Source organism: Grammomys surdaster, unplaced genomic scaffold (assembly GCF_004785775.1).
Source record: "Grammomys surdaster isolate TR1022 unplaced genomic scaffold, NIH_TR_1.0 125372, whole genome shotgun sequence".
Taxonomy (NCBI): domain Eukaryota; kingdom Metazoa; phylum Chordata; class Mammalia; order Rodentia; family Muridae; genus Grammomys; species Grammomys surdaster.
In genome coordinates this window covers 246,155-255,469 of record NW_021620244.1, presented here as the reverse complement: position 1 = coordinate 255,469, position 9,315 = coordinate 246,155, and the positions used below count along the sequence as shown (strand labels likewise).

At 38.6% G+C, this 9,315-nt stretch overlaps 1 protein-coding gene across 1 annotated transcript in view; it reads left to right on the top strand.

The window, feature by feature from the left end:
- LOC114637713 (calpastatin-like) overlaps window positions 1-9,315 on the top strand; it is a 108,763-nt gene that overhangs the window by 94,192 nt on the left and 5,256 nt on the right. The window contains exons 25-29 of the mRNA XM_028785985.1: window positions 1,719-1,823; window positions 3,320-3,412; window positions 6,014-6,049; window positions 6,556-6,648; window positions 8,106-8,174. Of these exons, the coding sequence (XP_028641818.1) occupies window positions 1,719-1,823; window positions 3,320-3,412; window positions 6,014-6,049; window positions 6,556-6,648; window positions 8,106-8,174 (396 nt within the window). The remainder of the gene's footprint in view (window positions 1-1,718; window positions 1,824-3,319; window positions 3,413-6,013; window positions 6,050-6,555; window positions 6,649-8,105; window positions 8,175-9,315) is intronic.

The window sequence follows — 9,315 nt, the reverse complement described above, 5'->3', positions numbered from 1 at the left end:
TGTGTGTGTGTGTGTGTGTGTGTGTGTGTGTGTGTGTGTGTGTGTGTCTGTGTGTGTATAATTATCTATGGGACAGAAATATGGAGCAGAAAGAATCAGTATCAGCAGTAACCCAGGCCAAGTCCAGAGGTTCCCTGAGCCTGTTCTTAACTATGAGCCCCAAGCTTCTGTCTTCCAGGATATTTTACAATGATTCCTTACCATTTTACAATGGAAAAGAATCCCTTCACTTTTTCCACTAGAGAATCATGTGTGTGTGTGCGCAGGTGAGCATGTGCATGTATGATGTCAGTAAAACTAAGAGAAAAAACTCTATTTTTAATGAATTAATTGTGAGGCAACTAAACTATCCTAATTTATGCAAACTTTGTTTTCTGGGTATAACAGCGCATCATAAAAATTGCATTTGTGTATATCCTGAGAAATATTTTTAAAAAGCTGTAAGATTACATTACCCTTGCAGGAAAGTCTGGTTCAAAAGGACCTAGAAAAACATGTGTGACTGATGATTGCAGAGAAAATCTCACCATGCTTTCAGTATCAGAACCTGGCTTCCATTCACTTTTTAGGGATGTGTTTTAAGCACCTAGCTTAGCTTCCATTCACTTCCATCTCCTAAAACATACTGTTATGTTACGCAGGGGATTCCTGTGGACAGCAAATACAACTGAGAGCACCATTTCAGAATAACTACAGAACAGTACAAGACACAGCCTAGCAGGGTAACTTGTACAATATAGATGATAAACATATTTTTAATGGAATCAATATGGATGTAAACTCAATTCACATAGGTATGGACAGCCAACATTCTGATCCTATTATGTTCAGAATAGTTTGAAAAAGCTTCATAGAACTTTACTATAATAACAAGATCAATAATGATGCATTATTTACTTATTACTGAGTGTCAACATATACTCCTCTCAGCAGCATGACTTATAGGTATTATCACTCACTTTTCCCAGCTTAGAAAACTCAGACTGGGAGGCTAATTACCTTAGTTGAATTGTACAATAAACAAATGTAAAATAAAATGTTCTGGTTAGCATGAACTGTCACCATAGTTTATTGATCAGTTTATTTCCCCTAGAATACCTTCCATTAATTTCTTCAGTTTACTTTCAATGGGCTTCCTAGAGGTAAAGAGATTCCGAACTAGTTCAGAACTTCGCTGAAGTCTTTTTGTGAACCTTCATAATTTGTCAGAGACAGCCTCTTCACTCAGTGACACAAACCATATTTCTGTGGGGTTTTGTGCTCCAAAAAATGGCAAGATAATAGTACTGAGTTTTATGGCTGTACTTGGTAATATGTGCTCCACCCCCACCACCATCATGTTCTACTGAAAACTCGTGCTAGCTAGCCATCTGACTCCATCAGTGAATTAAAATTAAGTATGATTTCTCAATGGAAGGAAAGTGATGTGTTTGTTTATAGAACCTCTAGGTAAGATCTGGGTTAGTTATTTGGGTGCAACATCTGATACTTCCACTAAGACTTCCTTAACTTGATAGTATTTTCCTGGTGCAGCTGGGCAGGGGAGGCAGATGATTTCACTGCTCTTTGTCTCTTCCACTGTTAGCACATCAGTTCTCTGATACTGATGGCCAAGTGATTTACTCCTAGATGTCCATGTTTAAAAGATAGGGTTCCTGGATGACTTCCCTGAACAATTTGGCCTACTTGTAACTAATTCAGAATTATTTACCTTTTAGCAGAAAGACAAAGAACTTGATGATGCCTTGGATGAACTTTCTGACAGTCTTGGGCAAAGACAGCCTGATCCAGATGAGAACAAACCACTAGATGATAAAGTGAAGGTAAAAGATCTTCCCCTGCTCTACACAGAGAAGAAAAAAGACACTGGTATTATCTGGAGATAGTGAACAGCTAGCCTGCTCCATCTCATTTTCCTGTTTTTTAGTGTAGGTTATATTTTTCTTTTTCTAACTGATGATTATGTTTCTGGCACAGATTCCATTGCAGGAAATATCCTGCTTATGAAATGAAAGCAGACCTATGTTTTAAGTTTTTCTCTTCCAATATTTTTTTTTCTTGGTCTTATCTGGAAATAAGGACATACTACCTACCCAAAAGACATACACTTTCAGTGGTTGTACATTGTATTCATAGTGGCTGAGATCACACACCTAGCATAGGTGTCCCCTGAACCTCTTTTGCAAGCATAACTGAATCTGAATTCAAACTATGTGTGAGAACTTTGACTCTCTAGAGGTATCTCTAGAAGGAAAAAATGAACTAGTTGTCCCATACATAGTGTGTATAAACATGTATATTTAATACAATATTTAACAAGCCATTTCAACTGACTTGATCATATTTTAGAATTAAGAAGTAATTGGAGTTGGGAAGATGGCTCAGTGGGTAAAGTACTTACCACACAAGCCTTACATGAGTACAAATCCTTGGTCATGTAGTGTTAGAATCTGTACTTTCAGCCCATACAAAGATGGCAGACACAGGCAGGAAGCTTGTGGACCAGCTAGCCAGGCGTGTGCATTGGAAAACAATAGATCCTGTGTCAAGCATAATGAAGTTGAAGAATGACATTGGAAACATACATGCTGTGGCATGCAAATGCCTGTGCATGTCCATGTGCACAGGTGCACGCACACAAGTCATATACACACAAAAAAATAATGAAAATAATAGAAGAGAAGTAACTTTCCGAGCATCTGAAGCAATGTGACAAAGACAGGACATTTTCATTGTCATTCTATCATTATTATAGGAATATTGAGATTAACTTACCATATATTTTAAAACTTAAATTGTAATGCTGCACAGAGGTATATCCTTACTCCATAGAGACATAGAATGTCACAGGAAAGGGATACCAGGGAACCCCACAGGTAGGGATTCCAGGATGGGTGTGGCTTGCTCAGTAGCAGGTATGCTCAAACATCAGTGCCTCCTGTCTTGCTCCTTTGCAGTGATTTAAAATGGAGCTATAAATATTATCTCTGTCTACCAAGGCATTGGGACCTGACTTAATGTTAAAAGCAAAATTTAATCAGAAAAAAATAATTTATTCCTTCAGGCTTTTAGTTACCAGCAGTAATGTTTCTCAGTATAGTTGTTTGATCCTTTCAGTTGAAAATTCACAGATTTGGTTGACATATAGAAAAATCAGGACTCACAATTTTCATCCACTCCCTGCTTAGCATCTGTTTTGTTGCTCGGTTCCTTATGTTTTACTTCATGAAACTATAAAAACTGTAATTTCTACACTTTGAATTGTATTTTGTAAGTGAAGAAGGAAATGAACATTCCTTTATCTCTTCAATGTTTATAGGAAAAAATCAAAGCAGAGCATAGTGAGAAATTGGGAGAAAGAGACGACACCATCCCCCCTGAATACAGGCATCTCCTGGATAATGATGGGAAGGTAAACTAAGGCAAACAGCCTAAATTAGATTATGCTCTCAAACTTTTCAATTATAACTTCTCTGGAAGTAAATGAAAGCTGCACTATCATAATAGCACATCATGACTGAGTACTTTTAATGTCCCACCAGAGGTGACAAACAGGCGTTCCTATCCCTCTGCCGTATCTACTTGAGATAGTCTTATTAGATATTCATGTTTTGGGCCGTGCCATAAAATCACTGTTGAATAATGCTTACTAGATCATGATAATGATCCCAAGAAATATATACTTAAGAATTATTTTTTTTTCTTACAGTGGAGATAATTTTTTTTGTTTCTTATTTATTTATTTATTTTAATTGGATATTTTATTTACATTTCATATGTTGTCCCCTTACCCCATCCCCCACCCACCTGGGAACCCTCTATCCCCTTACCCCTCCTCCTTCTTCTCTGTGGATGTAACCCCTACCTACCCCCCACTTCCACTTTCCCACCCTCAAAATTCCCACCCCCTGGGGTGTCCAGGCTTCATGAGGTCAAGGATCTCATCTTCCACCTATGCCCAGCAGGGCCCTCCACTCTTACTTATTCAGCTGAAGCCCTGGATCCCTCCCTAAGTGCTCCCAGGCTGGTGGTTTAGACCCTGGGAGCTGTGGTTGGTTGGTATTGTTGCTCTCCTCATGGTGCCACAAACCCTTTCAGCTCCTTCAGTCCTCACTCTAACTCCTCCATTGAGAACCCCATGATCAGTTCAATGGCTAGTTATGAGCATCTGCCTCTGAATATGTCAGAATCTTGAAGGCCTCTGAGGAGACATCCATATCAGGCTCTTATCAGCATGCACTTCCTGACTTCCATATCAGCATCTACCTTTGGTGACTGCACATGGGATGGATACTCAGGTGGAAAGGTCTTCAAATGGCCCCTCCTTCAGTTTCTGTCCCTCACTTTGTCTCCATATTTGCTCCCTTGAGTATTTGTTGCTCCTTCTAAGAAGAACTGAATCACCCCCACTTGGTCTTCCTTTTTTATGAGCTTCATGTGGCCTGTGAGTTGCATCTTGGGCATTTCAAGGTTCTGGGCTAATATCCGATAATCAGTGAGTGAATACCATGTGTGTTCTTTTGTGATTGGCTTACTTCACTCAGGATGATGATTTCTAGTTCCATCCATTTACCTAGGAAACTCTCGAATTCATAGTCATCAGGGAAATGCAAATCAAAACAACCCTGAGATTCCATCTTACACCAATCAGAATGGCTAAGATTAAAAACTCAGGTGATAGTAGATGCTGGCGAGGGTGTGGAGAAAGAGGAACACTCCTCCATTGTTGGTGGGACTGCAAGATGGTGCAACCACTTTGGAAATCAGTGTGGCGGTTCCTCAGAAAATTGGACATAGCATTACCTGAGGATCCAGCTATACCACTCCTAGGAATATACCCAGAAGATGCTCGAACATATAACAAGGACATATGCTCAACTATGTTCATAGCAGCCTTATTTATAATAGCCAGGAGCTGGAAAGAACCCAGATGTCCTTCAACTGAGGAATGGATTCAAAAAATGTGGTATATTTACACAATGGAGTATTTCTCAGCTATTAAGAATTAAATTTTTAAGAAAACTCTCTAGAACTGATGGAAGCAATGAGACATCAGAGAAGCAGTCTGTGTGTAGAGAGCAGAGGCAGGGTGGTAGAAGAACTAAGAGGCCAAACACAACAGCCCACACCCTCGATTCCTTTCTCCCACAGGAGCACCAACCCTCTCTGGAGGCACCAGGTCTATTTTGACATCACACAGGCCAATCTGACTGCTTCCTCCTTTCTGTTTTTTCTAACTGTTTTAGATTTGTTAGATGATGAATCATTCTTCCCAGGCCTGCTCATCAAATGGAAACAAGGGAGTCCAAGTTCCATCAGTATACTCTGATGCCATGGGTGGGGCAGCCCCTCCCTGGCCAAAGCCTCAGTGCCCTAGGAGTACTTTGTTGCTTACAATTCTGTCTCCTGCTATCAGTCACCATCCCTCATGTTGATATTACAACACCATCTTGTTTGCCATCATTGGAGGTGCTTAATTTATTGCTCTTGCCTTAAGATGGATAAGAACTTTGTAAGTTAATGATACTTGTAATTCCTTCCTGAAAATAATCTTCAGATCTTTTGAAACTATAATGAGCATCAGGCATGGTGGAGGCCTACAACCAGTTATTTGGAAGTCTTAAAGAAACATTGGAAGTTCAGCCTGGGCAACATAGATTTTGTTTTTTGTTTTTTTGCTTTAAACAAAACAAAAACAACAAAACAAACAAACTGGAATGTATTAGGCTCTGGGTTCATTCCTAGAACCACCCAAACTAACCAAACAAAAATCCAGGGTGTCTGGTGAGAATAAATTTTATTACTTGGTACCAGAAAATTCCTACACAGTCTCTGTGTACTTCCAGAATCAGATCTTTGCATCTAGCTACTGAAATGGCTATGAAAATGTCAGTTTAGTAGAAATCTGGGTTAGGTGCCCATTTCTTCAGTTTTGTATAATATATGCTTACTGTACGACCGAGTGAACCTAAGCAGAGATCTCTGGTTAACCAAAGACTACCTTGTTTTTAAGGACAAACCAGAGAAGCCACCGACAAAAGAAACAGAGGTAAATACTTTGATGTATATTTTCATTGTCTTTATTATATGTGTAGTTTTTTTTAAACTTTTTAAAGAAACTAAAATTTATTAAGTATCTTTTGTCTTGTGCCAATGTGTGCAGGTAAGCCTATATTACCAACTTTAATTTATTTCTCATAAGAGCCTTTTAAAAGTAGTAGCAGATTTCCAAGTGAGAGAACTTGTACTGAAGAATGTAGCATGACCCCAAGCATGGCGGCACATGCCTATAACCAACCTGGGATAAGGGAAACAGGACAATAAGGAACTCATAGTTACATAGAGCGTTTGAGGTTGGTTTGGACCACATGAAACTGTCTCAAAAAATAAAATATGGGAAATAAAGATGTTCAAGTTTCCATGCTTTATGTCTCCTTTACCTAGTGATTTAAGGAAATAAATGCCAGTGAGCATTTCTTCTTAACCATATGTTACTTTTAAGTATGAGAGAAAGTGCTCTATGACTATCTCCATGTGTTTCTACTAACATATTAGAAACCTAATCAGGACCAGGACCCCATTGATGCCCTCTCAAAAGATTTGGACAGCTGTCCCTCAACTACAGACACTTCACAGAATACAACAAAGGTACTGTACTTTTTCATACTGATTTCTTTGAAATACCCATCTTTTTAGAGCAGAATGAATAGAATAATGTTATAGAGAACCTTAAAATAAAGTTATAATTCTGCTGCCCACAACACTATTATTTAATGTATTTCCTTGGTTTTGCTAGTAAACACAAATACTTTTATAAAATTGTCCTTATGTTTTGTTTCTTAAATCATTTAACACCATTTCATCAGGGTTCTGCATGTGGTGTAAAACCTCCATAGCCATCATTTTTGGTTGCTATATTGTTTTGTCTGTGACAGATAACTCTGCTCATTTTTCATGGCAATCTTTGACTCCCTAGGCCTTCTTCTGCCCATTTGTTGTCAGGAATTTCCTGGCTGACTTACACTTTTCATGGCCATTTCTAGCCTTTGTCCCTTCCCAGGCCAGCCTAGCAACCTTTGAGCACTCTCTCCCAGCATGTGGTCACCTGGTACCAGCTACCTATTTCCCACTGAGTTGGGCATTACATATAGTAATTGGATCTTTGATTTCCATGTTCAGATTAGCAGAGTGCTGATATTTAATACGTGCTCAAAACATATAATTTGAACTGAATAAAAAACTAAACCCATTATTTTTTCCATTATTACAGGTTAATAAAATGAATGAAAACAAATATGTAATTCCATAGTTTCAGGGCACTTAACCTATAGAACACATCCTGTAAATCACACAGAAGGAAGGGTGGGTGTTGCCATCTGTTCATTATTGTTTCAGCTGCTTTTAAACACAACTCGTGGGTGCATCTTTATACCTTCCAAGTTATAGCCTTCCAATTTATAGCCTCCTTCAGCCTTCTACTTCTCTCTTCTAGAGACTGGTAACTAATGTTTCTGTTTTCTTTCTTTCCCTCTTTTCTTCCCTTTCCCCTTTGTTTTCCCATTCTATCCCTCTCCTCTCCTGTTTTATCTTCACCCCTTTCCAGTCCATTCTATCCTTTTATTTCTTCTTTTTGGTAATTGTATTGCGCCTTTGGAAGCACAGTTTCTATTGTTACATCCATTTCTCTCCCTACCACTGAAAACAAGTGTTTGTCTTTTGTTTTTGTTGTTTTCCTCCATGGCACAAAAAAGTCTAAGTTTAAAAACAAACAAACAAAAAAAAACTTTGATCTTTCTAAACCTCTGGTTTTCTAAAATAAAATTGTGGCATATATTTGGGGTTCATGCTATGAAATAATGGGATATGTTAAACACCCATGTGACCACCATTTTCCTCTTATTTGTAGCCTTCTAAATGCCCTGCCTAAAATATAGGTATATTCAGTTATTTTAAAAATAAGTAGCAAGCAACCCATTTTTATTCAGTTATGTTGGGAGATATAGGCTGCTAGGAAGAATATTCTGGATTCATCTAATGGCAACATGTTGTCATTGTCTCCATGGATTTTTGATAGCAGAGGCCTCATTACATTTCCATTGCTTTAGGAGAAGAACAAGAAGACTTCAAGTTCCAAAGCATCCAAGAATGGAGAAAAAACAAAGGACACCTCTAAGGTAAACATGGTCATAAACATACCAGTATTAAATTAACAATTGACAAGAAAGTAGGGTTTACCTGTTTGTCATTTAGCTTGATATTGTAAGCTATTTAGAGCAGAAGACTTTTAAGCAATAGCTATCCCCCAGCATGCCTTGCTTAGGAAGAAAAAAAAAGTAATCTCTTGGAGGTCAGAGTGATGGCTGAAGTGTTAAAAGTACTGGCTACTCTTTCAGAGGATCTGGGTTTGGTTCCCAACAAGCACATGTTGCTTATAACCATCTGTAACCCTGGCCTCTGGGGTCATCAGGCACACACATGGTGCATGATACACATTCAGGAAAAACACATAAATTTAAAAAAAAAAAAGGATTTTAAAAATTAGTTAAAATGAAGATTTAAAAGTAGAAACTCATGTTGTGTTAAATATATATAAGTAACTCGTGTTTTGAAAATATAAATGAAATGTGTCCTTAACATAATTCAAGTGGGATGTGGTTCTTGCTTTTATTAAAATGCCTCCAGAGCCTGTGATTTACATGTGAGAACATGGAAGTTGTTCTAGTTTGATTTTTGATGCTATAATAAATCACCCTGCCAAAAAAAGTATCTTAGTGGAGGAAAGTTTATTTGGCTTACACTTCCAGATCATATTTGGTCCCTAAGAACAGTCTGGAACTCTGGAACTCAAGCAGAAATTTGAAGCAGAAACCCTGGGAAAACACTGCTTTCTAGCTCTGTCATAAACCTCTGCTTAGCTAAGTTGGTTTTTTGTTTGTTTGTTTGTTTACAACTCAAGCCCACTTTCACAGGGACAAATGCTGTCCACAGTGGGCTCAGCCCTCTTAAATCAATTAACAATCCAGATTTAGTCCGCCACAGACATGTCTGCTATGTTTTGTAAAATGTGATATGCTGTGGTAGGGGCATTGGGGGGAGGTGCCTTAGTGGGCCCATGCTGAGGCACCCGCCTTGAGGTCCCTGCTATAAGATTGGTCTAGTAGAAAATAAAGTTTATTTGGGGACATGGGATGGGTAGTTTAGAATGGAGTAGAAGGAGAGAAAGAGAGGGGACAGAAAAGGACAGAGAGAAAGAGAAGGGGGTGGGGAAAGAGAGAGAGAGAGAGAGAGAGAGAGAGAGAGAGAGAGAGAGAGAGA